This window comes from Leptodactylus fuscus, chromosome 6 (genome assembly GCF_031893055.1).
Source record: "Leptodactylus fuscus isolate aLepFus1 chromosome 6, aLepFus1.hap2, whole genome shotgun sequence".
Classification (NCBI taxonomy): Eukaryota; Metazoa; Chordata; class Amphibia; order Anura; family Leptodactylidae; genus Leptodactylus; species Leptodactylus fuscus.
The window spans coordinates 83774594-83793327 of record NC_134270.1 but is presented as its reverse complement, the minus strand read 5'-3'; the positions used below and the strand labels follow the sequence as shown (position 1 = coordinate 83793327).

The following is an 18734-nucleotide window of genomic DNA, read 5'->3' as shown; positions in this document are numbered from 1 at the left end:
TCTTTGAATTCCCAGTGAGACAATGGCACTGTATACCAGTATTAAAAATTGTGGGTGCACATAACCCCCATATATTCTTTGAATTCCCAGTCAGACAATGGCACTGTATACCAGTAGTAAAAATTGTGGGTGCACATAACCCCAATATATTCTTTAAATTCCCAGTCAGACAATGGCACTGTATACCAGTATTAAAAATTGTGGGTGCACATAACCCCCATATATTCTTTGAATTCCCAGTCAGACAATGGCACTGTATAGCAGTAGCAAAAATTGTGGGTGCACGTCACCCCAATATATTCTTTGAATTCCCAGTCAGACAATGGCACTGTATACCAGTAGTAAAAATTGTGGGTGCACATAACCCCCATATATTCTTTGAATTCCCAGTCAGACAATGGCACTGTATACCAGTATTAAAAATTGTGGGTGCACATAACCCCCATATATTCTTTGAATTCCCAGTGAGACAATGGAACTGTATAGCAGTAGCAAAAATTGTGGGTGCACGTAACCCCCATATATTCTTTGAATTCCCAGTCAGACAATGGCACTATATACCAGTATTAAAAATTGTGGGTGCACATAACCCCCATATATTCTTTGAATTCCCAGTCAGACAATGGCACTGTATACCAGTAGTAAAAATTGTGGGTGCACATAACCCCAATATATTCTTTGAATTCCCAGTCAGACAATGGCACTGTATACCAGTATTAAAAATTGTGGGTGCACATAACCCCAATATATTCTTTGAATTCCCAGTGAGACAATGGCACTGTATACCAGTATTAAAAATTGTGGGTGCACATAACCCCCATATATTCTTTGAATTCCCAGTCAGACAATGGCACTGTATACCAGTAGTAAAAATTGTGGATGCACATAACCCCAATATATTCTTTGAATTCCCAGTCAGACAATGGCACTGTATACCAGTATTAAAAATTGTGGGTGCACATAACCCCCATATATTCTTTGAATTCCCAGTCAGACAATGGCACTGTATACCAGTATTAAAAATTGTGGGTGCACATAACCCCCATATATTCTTTGAATTCCCAGTCAGACAATGGCACTATATACCAGTAGTAAAAATTGTGGGTGCACATAACCCCAATATATTCTTTGAATTCCCAGTGAGACAATGGCACTGTATACCAGTATTAAAAATTGTGGGTGCACATAACCCCCATATATTCTTTGAATTCCCAGTGAGACAATGGAACTGTATAGCAGTATTAAAAATTGTGGGTGCACGTAACCCCCATATATTCTTTGAATTCCCAGTCAGACAATGGCACTGTATACCAGTATTAAAAATTGTGGGTGCACATAACCCCCATATATTCTTTGAATTCCCAGTCAGACAATGGCACTATATACCAGTATTAAAAATTGTGGGTGCACATAACCCCAATATATTCTTTGAATTCCCAGTCAGACAATGGCACTGTATACCAGTATTAAAAATTGTGGGTGCACATAACCCCCATATATTCTTTGAATTCCCAGTGAGACAATGGAACTGTATAGCAGTATTAAAAATTGTGGGTGCACGTAACCCCCATATATTCTTTGAATTCCCAGTCAGACAATGGCACTGTATACCAGTATTAAAAATTGTGGGTGCACATAACCCCCATATATTCTTTGAATTCCCAGTCAGACAATGGCACTATATACCAGTATTAAAAATTGTGGGTGCACATAACCCCAATATATTCTTTGAATTCCCAGTCAGACAATGGCACTGTATACCAGTATTAAAAATTGTGGGTGCACATAACCCCCATATATTCTTTGAATTCCCAGTGAGACAATGGCACTGTATAGCAGTAGCAAAAATTGTGGGTGCACGTCACCCCAATATATTCTTTGAATTCCCAGTCAGACAATGGCACTGTATACCAGTAGTAAAAATTGTGGGTGCACATAACCCCCATATATTCTTTGAATTCCCAGTCAGACAATGGCACTGTATACCAGTATTAAAAATTGTGGGTGCACATAACCCCCATATATTCTTTGAATTCCCAGTGAGACAATGGCACTGTATAGCAGTAGCAAAAATTGTGGGTGCACATAACCCCCATATATTCTTTGAATTCCCAGTCAGACAATGGCACTATATACCAGTATTAAAAATTGTGGGTGCACATAACCCCAATATATTCTTTGAATTCCCAGTCAGACAATGGCACTGTATACCAGTATTAAAAATTGTGGGTGCACATAACCCCCATATATTCTTTGAATTCCCAGTGAGAAAATGGCACTGTATAGCAGTAGCAAAAATTGTGGGTGCACGTCACCCCAATATATTCTTTGAATTCCCAGTCAGACAATGGCACTGTATACCAGTAGTAAAAATTGTGGGTGCACATAACCCCCATATATTCTTTGAATTCCCAGTCAGACAATGGCACTGTATACCAGTATTAAAAATTGTGGGTGCACATAACCCCCATATATTCTTTGAATTCCCAGTGAGACAATGGCACTGTATAGCAGTAGCAAAAATTGTGGGTGCACATAACCCCCATATATTCTTTGAATTCCCAGTCAGACAATGGCACTGTATACCAGTATTAAAAATTGTGGGTGCACATAACCCCCATATATTCTTTGAATTCCCAGTGAGACAATGGAACTGTATAGCAGTAGCAAAAATTGTGGGTGCACGTAACCCCCATATATTCTTTGAATTCCCAGTCAGACAATGGCACTATATACCAGTAGTAAAAATTGTGGGTGCACATAACCCCAATATATTCTTTGAATTCCCAGTGAGACAATGGCACTGTATACCAGTAGTAAAAATTGTGGGTGCACATAACCCCAATATATTCTTTGAATTCCCAGTCAGACAATGGCACTGTATACCAGTATTAAAAATTGTGGGTGCACATAACCCCCATATATTCTTTGAATTCCCAGTCAGACAATGGCACTATATACCAGTATTAAAAATTGTGGGTGCACATAACCCCAATATATTCTTTGAATTCCCAGTCAGACAATGGCACTGTATACCAGTATTAAAAATTGTGGGTGCACATAACCCCCATATATTCTTTGAATTCCCAGTCAGACAATGGCACTGTATACCAGTAGTAAAAATTGTGGGTGCACATAACCCCAATATATTCTTTGAATTCCCAGTCAGACAATGGCACTGTATACCAGTATTAAAAATTGTGGGTGCACATAACCCCCATATATTCTTTGAATTCCCAGTCAGACAATGGCACTGTATAGCAGTATTAAAAATTGTGGGTGCACGTAACCCCCATATATTCTTTGAATTCCCAGTCAGACAATGGCACTGTATACCAGTATTAAAAATTGTGGGTGCACATAACCCCCATATATTCTTTGAATTCCCAGTGAGACAATGGAACTGTATAGCAGTATTAAAAATTGTGGGTGCACGTAACCCCCATATATTCTTTGAATTCCCAGTCAGACAATGGCACTGTATACCAGTATTAAAAATTGTGGGTGCACGTAACCCCCATATATTCTTTGAATTCCCAGTCAGACAATGGCACTGTATACCAGTATTAAAAATTGTGGGTGCACGTAACCCCCATATATTCTTTGAATTCCCAGTCAGACAATGGCACTGTATACCAGTATTAAAAATTGTGGGTGCACATAACCCCCATATATTCTTTGAATTCCCAGTGAGACAATGGCACTGTATAGCAGTAGCAAAAATTGTGGGTGCACGTCACCCCAATATATTCTTTGAATTCCCAGTCAGACAATGGCACTATATACCAGTAGCAAAAATTGTGGGTGTATATAGCCCCAATTCTATTGCTAGGGGACTTGCAGGGTATTTCTGAGGTGAAGGTGGGGGGGCACACCGTTGGAACGGGGATTTGGGGTGTATATATGGGGTATACGGGAATACACTGTCAGTGTGTTCCATTCAGGATCCTGGGAAAGCTGGGTTGCGGCGATTGAGCCCGTCAGTGCCACGTTACACTGACAAGCTTCTCCCTGGAATTGAAGTTATATGTAAGCCCAATATATTCTTTGAATTCCCAGTGAGACAATGGCACTATATGGCAGTAGCAAAAATAGTGGGTGTATATAGCCCCAATCCTATTGCTAGGGAACTTGCAGGGTATTTCTGGGGTGAAGGTGGGGGGGCACACCGTTGGAACGGGTATCGGGGGTATATATCGGGTATACGGGAATACACTGACAGTGTATTCCATTCAGGATCCTGGGAAAGCTGGGTTGCGGCGATTGAGCCCGTCAGTGCCACGTTACACTGACAAGCTTCTCCCTGGAATTTAGCTCTTATAAGAGCTGTTGGTTGTCTTCTCCTTCCTATCCTAGCCTGTCCCTGCCTACCCAGAATCTAACCCCTAGCTAACTGGACGGAAACCTCCGTCCTCGGTGAATTGCAAGCTCAGAATGACGCGAAGCTGGGCGGCGCTGTTCTTTTAAATTAGAGGTCACATGTTTTCGGCAGCCAATGGGTTTTGCCTACTTTTCTCAACGTCACCGGTGTCGTAGTTCCTGTCCCACCTACCCTGCGCTGTTATTGGAGCAAAAAAGGCGCCAGGGAAGGTGGGAGGGGAATCGAGTAATGGCGCACTTTACCACGCGGTGTTCGATTCGATTCGAACATGCCGAACAGCCTAATATCCGATCGAACATGAGTTCGATAGAACACTGTTCGCTCATCTCTAGTGAGTTGTTGTTTTTTTTAGTTGTTTTTCATGCCCATGGCCTATTTAAATAATAATTTGGATGTCCATTTTTGCCAGGACAAACACTTTAAGGCCGCAGCCTCACGTTTTGCAGTCCCTGCAAGGTGGAAGGGTTCCTAGCGAATCCCATCCACACACTGCGGAAAAATACCGGCAGTGTAAATGCTGCGATTTCCAAACGCTGGCAGTTTTCCTGTAGGTCTAATTGAAGCAGAAAGACTTTCTGTGAAAAACGCTGCAGGAAAAACTGTGTTGCATTTTGGCTGCTATTTTTCCTGCATCATTTTTTTTGCTGGATATTCTTAAGCAGGCCCCTGGTTTCAAGCAATATGGGAAAGAAAAATGATCTCTCAGCTGTTAAAATACCATTACAAACCAGCAAACAGGTATTTAAAGCTGCTAATGCCTCAGGAGAACCTCAAGGTTTAAGATCCTGTAGAGGTTTGCAGTTGTGCATAAACCTACTATTCAGCTATCCCTAAACAGTGCTCGCAAGCAGAAATGGTTGCAGTGAGTCCAGACGTACATTTTGAAACTGTCTAGTTTACTGATAAGTTTACTGAAGAAGATGGATGGAGTAGTGGATGGCTGATGGATAGCAACCATATCCCAACAAGGTTGCAATGTCAGCAAGAAGGTGGAGTCATGTTTTGGGCTGGAATCAAAGGGGGAGAGCTGGTAGGACCTTTGTTAATTAGCGTATTTTTCGGACTATTAAGACGCACTTTTTTTCCCCCAAATTTGGGGGGAAAAGAAGGGTGCGTCTTATAGTCTGAATGTGGCGCCTGGCATCAGCTGTACTAGAGAGGCGGATGCCGGCAAGGGATAGACGCCATCACAGGTCCCGGGGCCTGATACATCGCTACAGGTGCCGGGGCCTGAGACATCGCTGCGCTCCTCTGCCCTGCATGAAGCCAGCAGCGGGAGGAGTGATGCTATTCCGCTCCTCTGTCCCCCCACCGCTGGCTTCATGCAGGGCAGAGGAGCGTAGCGATGTCTCAGGCCCCGGCACCTGTAGCGATGTCTCAGGCCCCGGGACCTGTGATGGCGTCTATCCCTTGCCGGCATCCGCCTCTCTAGTACAGCGGATGCCGGGTCAGTATCGGCGGCCCCTTCTCCCCCGGGGCCGGTCCCCACCGGCCCCGTACCTGTAAAGTTGCAGGCCGGCTCCTGCGCGGCGATATCGCAGGAGCCGACCTGTTCGGGTGAGAGCCGGGAGCCTAGTGAAGGCTCCCAGGCCTGTCACGGCTATATATTAGTATTGCGGCTGGGTCTATGACCAGCCGTAATACTAATATACAGAATGGCCCATAGACGGCAATACAGTTGTATTGCCGTCTATGGGACTTGCAATCAAGTGACCGCAGGTTCAAGGGGGGGGGGGGAATAAAATAGTAAAAAAAAAAAAAAAAAAAAAAAAAGCTTTTAAAATATATAATAAAAATATGAAATAAAAGTTCTAAATCACCTCCTGTCCCTAGAATATATATATATATATATATATATATATATATATATATATGTAGAAAATCATATATCATAAACCACCGGTTTTTTTTTCAATACAAGGTGATCTAAGAAATAGATATTCCCCAAAATGGTATAACTAAAAAGTACTTCTGGCCCCGCAAAAAAAAAAAACACTCTATGCATCCCCGTACAGCTGTAGGGTCACCTGTCAATGTGGCCTTGCAGCTGTTGCAAAACTACAGCTCCCATATATTAAATATTTTACCAGTTTTTGCTTCAAAATTTTTTTCCCCTATTTTCCTCCTCTAAAACCTAGGTGCGTCTTATAGTCCAGTGCGTCTTATAGAAAATAGAATTTCTGACTGACTACTCTCTCCCATGTTACAAAAAGAAGAACAGTGCCTTCCATAGCATCTTCATTCATGACAATGCACCATCTCATACAGTAAGGAATTAATCTAAGTACTTGATTGCTATGGTATAAAAATAGAGAAAAATCATGGCGCGGCCACTGTGCTTCCCTTCCTTTACCTCAACCATATTGAGAACCTTAGAAGTGGCCTCAAGCTAAATATCTATGAAGTTTGGAGGCAGTTCATGTTATAACAGCAGCTCTGGAAGGATATTCTGTTATCCTGCAAAGAAATTCAAGTAGAAAAATCCAAAAACTGAAATCCAGGAATTTTGAAGCTGATATCAAAGAAGGGAGCCTATGTTATGTATCTTGACCTGTTAAAGGGGCTCTATCATTGGGAAAAGTCATTTTTAGATATTCACATCCTTGCATAGCCTTTAGAAGGGATATTCCACGCTTTTGTATGTAAATCGCCTCAGTGGTTTTTGAATGGGACTGTTTTTATGCATATACTAATTAGCCTCTCAGTGCACCCCGGAAGTCTCATCGTGCACCCTCTGCCTATTGTTTCCTATGTATGTATACAGCACAGGCTGCTGCTGGTGACTTCCTGTTTGCACACACAGATAGGAGAGAATAGTAGAGAGGAGTGCTGCTGGGAACTTCCTGTGCTGGCTGGAAGCTAATTAGCATATGAATAAAAACAGGCTCATTCAAAAACTAGTGAGGCGATTAAGATAAGATACAAAAGGTATGTGAGGAATAGCTTTTCTAAAGGCTATGCATGTATGTACTTGTTAAAAATGACTTTTCCCAATGATAGAGCCCCTTTAAGATGTTTTTGATTGAAATAGCTTTTCATTTCAGTAAATGAGACCTCTTAATGCTACAAATTCCACAAATGACCATTTTCAGTTCTTTACAACCTATAAAATGTTTGAAATCGCTGTTCATAATTTGTAAAAGTGGATTAAAATTCTTTCATTTGTGGAAAAAATGTTATCATTGGGAGGTTTTGCATCGACCATTTAGGAAAATTAGAGAAAAATATAATCTGCATAATGATTTTGAATGCGAGTATACATGTTAATGAAATGGCACACCAGCAGATTCAGCACATGCGGCCTACAGGGACATTGTGCTTTTCGACCCAATTGCAGCCCAACAATAATATTTGTGCCAAAGTTGCTGACAACACAGCACAGTTGTAGATGGTGAGGATCCATCCAGCAGTATACTTGCTATAGCACACAAGATAAATTTGAAGAGGGCCACTGTTATCTTTACCTTAAGGAAAGTAGGGAGCAGTCAAGCTCCAATATCTAATGATATTGACACACAAGTAATTTAGCCAATATCTACCAGCTGGAGAGATCATTGAGACATCTGTTCTGACAAATAACCACCACTGAGGCCTAGTTCACATCTGTGTTCAGTATTCTGTTCAGGGAGTCCATTTGGGGACCCCCCAAACAGAATACTGAACGCACTGACAAGCAGTGAGCAATGAAAGCACACGGACACCATAGACAATAATGGGGTCTGTGTGTTTTCCACGCGGTGTCCACACGAGTCATGTGGAGAGGAAAGTACTTCATGAACTACTTTCCTCTAGGCATGACTCGTGCCGACAGCGCGCGGAAAACACACAAACCCCATTATAGTCAAAGGGGTCTGTGTGCTTCCATAAGCTCATCTCTTTTCAATGTGTTCGGTATTCCGTTCGGGCTCCCCGAACGGAATGCTGAACGCAGATGTGAACCAGGCCTGACTTAATTCTTCTAGGGAGATGTTACAGTATGTGTCAACAATTACTAATTTGGGCACATCATTGTATACCTATCTGCATATACAGTACATTTGGTACAATATTATATTAATATTTTTATTGCTGTTGCCAGCTCTGCTTTAAATTCATGAGTTTTCAATATAAGGTGTGTGTAAGTGAATTTATATAGGTCACTGGTATAAGCAGTAAAGGGACTTTAGACCTAATGTTATCAGTAGGTCAGCCTGCACCTCATACCGTGGAACACTTCAATGTGTTGTGAATCCATACAACTCTTCTACTTGGTATCTGGTAATAAATGTTGCATGACTGCAAGTAGGACAGCCCTGAGGCATCTCTTACAGCCCGAGGCTAATCACAGCTGTAGAAGGACTGATTTGTTTCATTTGTAAAGTTTTCAAATCCCTTTACATTTCTATAGGACACTAAGGATAAGATGCCCCAAAGAAATTGAGACAAAAAGGTAAACGGGACACACAAAAGAGATCCTTATTGGAAATGACAGCGACTGCAGTGCCCTAGGCTTCCATACCTGGGACTGCAATAAGCCATCATATCAGAGAGTATTTGTTGTCTTCCTTTTCAAGTTTACAGGTTACTCTAACCAAACAGTTATTTGGGACTTCCATCATAATCTCAAAAACAGAACATATGTACAGGTCATGAATTCCTATATACTGTACTATGTTTGATGTAATCATGGTTGCTGATTCACACACCTGTATTGTGTGATATAAATATATATATATATATATATATATATATATATATATATATATATATATACATATGTATGTATGTGTATATATATATATATATATATATATATATATATATATATATATATTTGCTATATATTTGCATGTTTGGTATCCATTGTATTAATTTTTAGATATTGTGAATTAATGACATTATGTTGGATCATTATAATATCCAGTTTTGACCATTGGTTTGTTTATATGAACTTTTGGTATATTTATCATCACATTTTGAATTATGATATTTTTACTTATTGCTGGGGTGGTGACCTCCATCTCCATGTTTTTCGTGTTTTATTGTATTTTTTTGTGTTTCATATTCATTAATAATAAAATAATGCATCTATTTTGATGTACTTTGCAATTGATTGATTCATTAATTAACTAATTAGTTAATGAGAAGAATTGAGGGACTCTGCCTGTTACTTCACATAGTAGAGGAATCTGAGAGAAATATACCTCCCCTTCACAACCAATGCTGCACATACTTGAAAAGAAGAAAGACACCAGCTCTCTTTCAGGCTTCTTTCTGAACAATCGTTGCAGTGAGATGAACCTGGAGGAGGATTGTTACTGGTGGATTGGAAGCCTAGTTCTTTTAGACTGAAAAAGTAAAGAGTGCAGCTCAGCAGTTAGAGTCATCTTTATAGAATCTACTGTCCATTATTTTAATAAATTCTTTGTCTTTTATGGACAGGGATGGACTGGCCCACCAGGTAACCAGTGAATCCCCCGCTGGGCCCCGAGCTTGAAAGTTATTACTCATTTTGCCAATGCAAATGCAGTCAAGGAGGCGATTGGGATGCTCAGGGACCTGATTTGGAGCCTAGTGGTCATCTGGCTGCAGGCAGCGTTATAAGAATAACAATTAAAGATGGCCGACTGCCAGAATAGCGCAGTGGCAGGAGTCTCTCCATACCTTGTTGTGGGCCCTCCCCCTGTAGCCTGGATCCTGGTGATGGGCAGCCGCTGGAACCAATCAAATTACAGCTTAATGCTGCAAGTGTCACTAATATACTGAGGCTGTGCGCGCGGTGGCGGGTTTCTGCAGAGAAGCCCAGACTAACAGTGTAGAAGGTATGTACTAGTTACCCTCACACACACAAAACAACTTTTTCCCCTATTTGCCCCACAAATCTTTCAACCTCACTGACCCCTCTGAGAACTACAACCCTCAGCAGATCCAGGAGTAGTATCGTCTTGCTTATTTCCCCTGTCAGTGTCACTACCAGTTCTATTTGGCTAAATGAGCTGATGATGCCTTTTCATATGAAACATAGTTCCTGCATGACCATAGCTAATATTCTGCTTGCAGATCTTGCACAGTAACATGAATTTCTCATTATTTTTTTTTAGCGCAGTTATGGGTATATTAATAGTATAAGAGGTGGTTGGGGGGGAATATAACTATATAGGGAGGATCATTTATATAAGGGGCATTATGAACATAAGGGTGATCATTTATATAAGGGTTATTACGGGATATTATGAATACAATGGGGGGAGCTTATTTATATGGGGCCATTAGGGAGCATCATTTATATTAGGAAGCATGAACATGAAATTTACAGAGAGTGGAAGAAGTGGTCATGGCTGTCCAGATGAAAGAGATGGGGAATGTGAACAATTAATCAGGGACGTCACCTGTAAGTCACTAAATGTTACTGTACTGTATTCACCTAAATCGACTGCAGAACCATGTGTAGGGCTGCTATATACCAATATATGCTCACCATATGCTGGTAATATCGGTATATGAACATGTCAAATTTGGGGGCCCACTTGGACATGTTCTCCCCACCTCTATGCACCACCCCCATCCCCTCCCCCTGTGCTGAAGCCTTAGCTAGCCTCTGAGAAGCATGCATGGAGCGGTGATAACAACTTGATCATGTATAGAGGAAACAGATGAGTGGCTGTACATATGAACTCTGAAGAAATTTGAAAAAAAAAAAAAAAAAAAAAGAATTTCAGTATGTATTGCAGATCTAGTTTACCCCTTGACCTCCTGGATACTAAATATAAATATATCACACTGTCATTCATTGGTTCATGGATATCTTACCCCTCTCATTATTCTTTCCCGCAGTTCTGCCTGAGTTAGGGGTCTCTCCTCTTCATCTGCTGTTGGGGAGTCACTGTCACTGTCATGCTCATCTCTTTAAAAAAACATAACAAATACAAACATCAATCTAAGTCATTATGTATATAGATGCGTTTAGCATTTCATTCCATGGTAATCGGGTTTTCTATGTATTGCTTTTGTGGATACCTAATACATTTCATTTATTAAACATGTTTGTAGATACTATCAGAACTGTATATACAGTGAAATCCGGGTATTCTGTGTAAAGAATGGCTCACAATGAGCAATTCGTGAAAAAAGGTAATTAAAAAACTGAAAGACCTGATGCCTTCTGAGACACTATATTGATGTCTCTATAATCTCTATAATAACTCAAACATCTGTTTTTTCTAAAGTTGACCATACATGTTGCAGTGACTCACTCACAGCTATTGTCAATGGCCTACTTCTATTCACAGATCTCTTTTTTCATTTGCACCTTTCTATTGTTTTCTATAACAAAAGGCAATGATCATATTTTTTTGCAGGGAGATTGTGAACATGTTGAAAAATGTTCTTCTGCGATATCAAATATTCTATTCTGACTTTCATAGGGACTTGATAGCTTGCAAAGAATGGTGTGATTCTGAGCCTGATAGTTACATTAGAGCAAAAAATTGCACAGTGTGTGGTTGCTATTAACTGTATATATTCAGTGAGAGAGGAAAATGTGCTCAAATGAGCTTTATAGTATTATACATTGTATATGCTTACAATATAAAAGAGAACTGAGAAAAATAAACAAGAAACAGCAATAAGTCAGAAGTGGCAATAAGGAAAAAGGTCATACAAAAAGTTCTAAGGACAAGACAAGAGACAAGGAAATGTAAAGGTAGCAATAGAGTGAAACACATGGAATAGAGAGTAATGTACAGTCCTATGAAAAAGTTTGGGCACCCCTATTAATCTTAATCATTTTTAGTTCTAAATATTTTGGTGTTTGCAACAGCCATTTCAGTTTGATATATCTAATAACTGATGGACACAGTAATATTTCAGGATTGAAATGAGGTTTATTGTACTAACAGAAAATGCGCAATATGCATTAAACCAAAATTTGACCGGTGCAAAAATATGGGCACCTCAACAGAAAAGTGACATTAATATTTAGTACATCCTCCTTTTGCAAAGATAACAGCCTCTAGTTGCTTCCTGTAGCTTTTAATCAGTTCCTGGATCCTGGATAAAGGTATTTTACAAAATTAGTGTCATTCATTTCATAGATGGCTACAAGCCACAAGTGTGTGAGGCTTAAAGCGTACTTTTAAGACCCCCTTGTCTTAGAACATATAATATTTTGTAGGGGCCATTACTTTTTTTTTTTTTTTTTGTCCCCATAGGGGATTGAAGCAGCGATATTCTGATCGCTGCTTCAACAGGTATACGCTGTAATACATGTGTATTGTAGTGTATAGGAATCTTTAAGCCCATGTAGATGTATAGGCTGACAGTCAAATATAGGCTGACATTCAAGGCAGGATCAACCAGGTATGTGAAGGGACAGCAATGGGGCAGAACCGGTCACTGGTCAGACCCAGAGCTGCTGAATAGGAGCAGCGAGGAGGATGATCAGGACCCCAATATATAATAAAACCCCCGAAGTGCCATAGTCATGTTTGACTGTGGCATTTCAGGGGTTGACACCCATGATCGGAGCTCAGCTTTGACCGGGGGGTGTGAGAGAACAGTGTCAGCCAGTACATATAGACACAGTTTCTGTATGTGCACCATGCTGCCCCTGTGGTTTGTGGGATGTCCTTCCCGGCAGCGTTGTATTTTTAGGGCAAGTATCGGGAAGGGGTTAAGGCAATTCGCCGTGAATTAATTTGGATCGAATTGTTACGGATTTGTTGAATCGACAGAATCGGATTTTTGAAAAATGTACTCATCTCTAGATATAATGTAAACAAGCAGTCAGATTGAAGTTGGCTTAATAAGTGGAGAAGAAAACAGCGAAGGTACGCGTTAAAAATAAATTATATTTATATAGTGTGTGCACAGAAATAAGCTTCATAAATCATAACTGCAAGCCCTTCACATATTACTTGATAAGTCTTTCACACACTAGCACACTTTTTCCTCACTGCTCCCAACGTGCATGTTATCTATCTATCTATCTATCTATCTATCTATCTATCTATCTATCTATCTATCTATCGAGATATGTCTATCTAGCATGTATCACAGTATCTATCATCTATTATTACAGTTATTGTATAGATAATATAATGTAAATAGAGTAATATTACTATGTGAGGAGTGTGCTTTTCCTGCTTAGTGAGTAAAATTGCTATCACATTACCGATGTAGCAGGTCATGGCTGTTTTAGGGGAATGCTTATTTTACCTAGTTTGTCTAAGGCTAAACCCCCACGTTGCGGAAAAGCTACTTTTTTGTAGCAGATTTTGGTGTGTTTTTTTGAGCCAAACTCAGAAGTACCGGTAGCTACAAAAGAAATGGCAAATACAAAACACTTATACTTCTTCTCTCTGCTCAATTCACAGTTGGCTTTGGCTCAAAAATTGCAGCGAGGTCTGCAACAACAAAAAAAACAGTTTTTCTGCAATGTGGGGCCTTAGCCTAAAAGGACTGTATAATTCAAACCAAAAGTTTTTTTAGGGACATTTTCAGATATATCTATTTTGTACTCGTGGACTTGGTAAGTATAATTTGATCGAACGTTGCCTACCCCTGAAACGAGCATTTTTCCCCCATAGAGTATAATAGGATTCGATATTCAATTCGAGTAGTCGAATATTAAGGGGCTACTCGAAACGAATATCGCATCTTGAACATTTTACTGTTCGCTCATCTCTATATATTACAAAAGTGGAGCTGTCACCTCTCTTGACATGTTTATTTTAGCAAATAATTGTGTTCCCTGTAATATAACAATTGTTGAGTGTCTTTTCTCATAACTCAGTGTTGGGCCATTCCTCAGTTATTCCTGCTAGAATTTTGAGCGTAAATTGTTAGTTTTAATAGTCGTGGTGTATCCCCACACATTCTCAAGCTATTTTCATACTACTGTTTTACAGTCTGTTGTTGTCATATGTCACAGGATGACAGCATCATAGTTGAGTAATGTCCATTCCCATTGACTGTATTGTAAAAAGCTTGCAGGCACTTTCTTCAGGTATGTTTGTGTACTTTAGCAACAGATGAAACTATCTTGTATGCATGAATGGTAGTGGCTAGAGAACAACATCCAACTGTGTCAGAGGAGCTACATCTATTGAAGGATGTAAAGATTCAAAGTTGATATAGCTGGAGAAAAAATCCTATTTAATAATGTTTCTAGGTTGTTTGATATTTCAAATCATGTTTCATGGTTTCAAATTGAGGTACATGGAAGTCACATATAGGTGGCACTAGGACGTTTTTTTCTTTTAGAGGAGAATTATAATGCATTAATTTCTTTCTTTTATGTGCACCAACATATTCCAGAGTGCTCTACAGACATTCTTTCTCCTAGGAAGCACTGTACTAAAGAGTCACCATTAGAATCACCGTTAGAAGTATCTACAGTAAAACTTACTGCTAAAATAAAAGTGAATATTTCCTAAGAGATATACAGTATTCCTGGAAGAGAGTCTTACTATTGTAATTCTTTTAGTATGAATTTGAGCAGAGAACTTACCCTGTGCCAGGTGGCTGTATCTCAAAGACTGGTGGCTGCAGGTCAACCAGCTGTCCCAAGAAAACTCGAGCTGATTCTTGTGGATCATATGGTTTGTCATAGTCCTGAAAGAGCAAGTAAAGCAAAATTCAGTATGCAAGCTGTCTGACAGGTAAGATATATACAGTGATGTTTAAAAAGGACTGAGTCCTTTGAAGACATTGCAAATTTTTTATATTTTTTTTCCTTTTTCCCTCCAATATTCCAAGAACCATAATAATTAAATTTTTTCTTTCACATAAATGCATAAGGGCTTGTTTTCTGCAAATCAAGCTGTATTATCTATTTTAATTTTCTATATAATGTACCGCATAACAATAAAAAAAAATATCTTTAGGGCAAAATTGGAAAAAACCCAATGTAATTATGCCATATTTTAATGGGTTTCATTTTTATGATGTTCATTTTGCAGTAAAAGTGACATCATGACTTTATTCTGTTGGTCAGTATGCTTACAGCTATACCAAATTTATATAGTTTTTTAAGCTGCCTTTTAATAAAATGCTTTGCTCTATTCTGGCAATCACAGCTGTAATAGGTTTTGTTTGCAGGCAGATGTAGTTTTTATTAATACCATTATGTAAGGTATACAACTTTTTAATCAATTTTTCTTTCATTTTTGGGGATAAGAGGTGATCATTAAACTTTGTTTCTATTATGGCATTCTTTGATTTTCATTTTTGACTCCCCTCCTTCCAAACCCCATAACTTTTTTTATTTCTCCGCTCTCAGAGCCATATGAGGTCTTAATTAGAGATGAGTGAACAGTGTTCTATCGAACACATGTTCGATCGGATATCAGGCTGTTCGATTCGAATCGAACATCACGTGGCAAACTCCAAAAAAATTCGATTCCCCTCCCACCTTTCCTGGCGCTTTTTTTGCACCAATAACAGCGCAGGGGAGGTGGGACAGGAACTACGACACCGGAGGCATCGAAAAAAATCGGAAAAAGTCATTGGCTGCCGAAATCAGGTGACCTCCATTTTAGACGAATAGTGGATTTCAAATCCGGGTTATATGAGAATGTGAACTTTGTGACTAAGAGACAGGGATAGCTGTACAGGCAGGGATAGCTAGGGATAACCTTTATTTAGGTAGGAATGTTATTAAAAATAACTTTTTGGGGCTCTATCGGGTGTGTAATTGTGATTTTTGTGACATAAACTTTTTCCCATAGGAATGCATTGGACAGCGCTGATTGGCCAGAGTACGGAACTCGACCAATCAGCGCTGGCTCTGCTGGAGGAGGCGGAGTCTAAGATCGCTCCACACCAGTCTCCATTCAGGTCCGACCTTAGACTCCGTACTCTGGCCAATCAGCGCTGGCCAATGCATTTCTATGGGGAAAAGTTAGCTTGCGAAAATCGCAAACTGACAGGGATTTCCATGAAATAAAGTGACTTTTATGCCCCCAGACATGCTTCCCCTGCTGTCCCAGTGTCATTCCAGGGTGTTGGTATCATTTCCTGGGGTGTCATAGTGGACTTGGTGACCCTCCAGACACGGATTTGGGTTTCCCCCTTAACGAGTATATGTTCCCCATAGACTATAATGGGGTTTGAAACCCATTCGAACACTCGAACAGTGAGCGGCTGTTCGAATCGAATTTCGAACCTCGAACATTTTAGTGTTCGCTCATCTCTAGTCTTAACCCCTTAGCGACCCTTGACGTAACTGTACATCATGGGTCGCATGGGGATGTATGGAGCGAGCTCACACGCTGAGCTCGCTCCATACACGGCAGATGCCGGCTGTATCATACAGCCAGGACCTGCCACTAACAGCAGCGGTCGGTGCCCGAGCCGATCGCTGCTGTTAACCCTTTACACACTGCGGTCAAACGTGACCGCAGTGTGTAAACGGCGCCGGCGGCACGGGCGCCGCCATGTTTCCCCGATCGCCGCCCTCCTGAACGTCACATGAGGGCGGTGATCGGTTGCTATGACAGCCGGAAGCCTATTGAAGGCTTCCAGGCTTGTCTCTGCACGAGATCTATTAGACGATGCCAGAGGCATCATCTAATAGAAGTGCTGCGAAGCTTCCGGGAAGCCTGATGAAGTGCATTTAGCACGAAACGGTCGTCGCTTCATTTCTTCTACATCCCATCTACCCTACCCCCATCTGTAAATGCTGTTCAAGTACCTATTTTTATGGAAGATTATTAAAGTTTGGTGAATTTTACTACTGGCTGGTGAGTGCCCTAATTTTTTTTCTATTTTTTTGCACTATATTGGACTATTTGTTTAACAGTGAGCACCACCTGAATGCCAGATCATCTAGTTTGAGATCCAGTGATTTGGTGTATGTTCACACCCACAGAACGGTGCCGCTGCTTTTGAACTTTTTTTCTACTTTTATATGTGTTCTAGGGAAAGGGGGGTGATTTGAATACTTTTATATTTTTATTATATTTTTTTTTTACTTAAAAAAAAATAAAAAAATTATGTGGATGTTGGGAAGAGGTTAAAAGATCATCATTGACTTCCTGCCCACACATAAGATGCTGTGTTAGTTGGAGAGTCATATTATCCAAAGTACCCCATAAAATGTTCCCAATTTAAGCACTGATTATATTATCATACATTTGGCACGTCAAATCATTCAGTTAACTGCAATCCAATAATACTTTGGATAAGACAATGATTCTGAAAATGCCCAAAATCAGCCTTCATTAATAAAGAGTATGCTCCATTAGTAGTAGTGATCAGATGTTACTTTAATTTACCTCCTTGCTGGAGCAGTAATAAGAGAGGTTGGGGGCTCTAAGGGTTCAAATAAATGATATATATGTGTGTATATATATATATATATATATATATATATATATATATATATATATATATAATGTCTATAGAGTCCATGCTGCATAAACTAGGTTTTAACAATGTATGCCTACCTATCATGCATAACAATGAAACTCTTATTAATAGAGTTCACTCCAAGTAGGCAGAACTCTACGACAACTTTTTATTATAACCTTGGCAAAGAATGGAAGAAAGCCACTTCATAGTATTTTCCCAGAAATGAACCGAGATTGCTTCTTGTATGATGGTCACACTCTCAGCCTGCTGCTACTATGTTCTCACAAGGGAATATATTAAACTGAGTACATTTTGTAAAACATGTTGCGTCCTTGATAGGGGATTATCCATTCTAACCATGCCTTGTTCCTACATGTGGTGATGAGGTTATTCCATCTACCTTGGAGGCAATGAAGGTCTGAGCTGCCAGAAGTTCGTTAGTTTTCTGCTCAATAAGGCCAAGGTACTGCATTATATTTGCTTCACGAATGCTAGATGAAGTGCCCAACATCTCGTCCAGGACAGAGCAGTCACAATTTATCTTCTTGAACAAGGAATTAATTCCTATGGAATAAGTGCCAATGTTTTAAGAGAAAGTAGAAGTCCAACTTAGTTATTTTCATGTAAGTGCAGGCAGGTATCAGAGTGGCATGAATAAATACAACATGGAGAACAGAATGATGTCAGTATAGTAGATTATTATATAAAAATAAATATTTATTTGTAGAGGTTAGGAATATCTGAAAGTAAACCGAGAAAGGAATAATCATACACAATAAGCATATTTTTTGTTACAAAGTCTTTCCATACTATAAACACTCATTCTTCATCTAAATAAATAGTAGACAAGACAGAAATCGTCTCCACTATACAAAGGCACATAGACATCTGCATCTTCATACTGTAGAGCTGCTATAGGGTCATGTGTTGTTCAATGTGACATCATATATTGGAGATATTCTTCTACAGAAGCAACAATATTGGAGAACAGTAGTTCTGTAATGTCATGCTTAATGCACTG

At 39.8% G+C, this 18734-nt stretch overlaps 1 protein-coding gene across 1 annotated transcript in view; it reads right to left on the bottom strand.

Annotated features, from left to right (window-relative positions):
- Positions 1-18734, bottom strand: part of ODAD1 (outer dynein arm docking complex subunit 1) — a 114463-nt gene that overhangs the window by 32476 nt on the left and 63253 nt on the right. Inside the window, exons 12-14 of the mRNA XM_075276794.1 lie at positions 18114-18277; positions 14871-14974; positions 11171-11264 (exon numbers count right to left, since the gene is read on the bottom strand). Of these exons, the coding sequence (XP_075132895.1) occupies positions 11171-11264; positions 14871-14974; positions 18114-18277 (362 nt within the window). The remainder of the gene's footprint in view (positions 1-11170; positions 11265-14870; positions 14975-18113; positions 18278-18734) is intronic.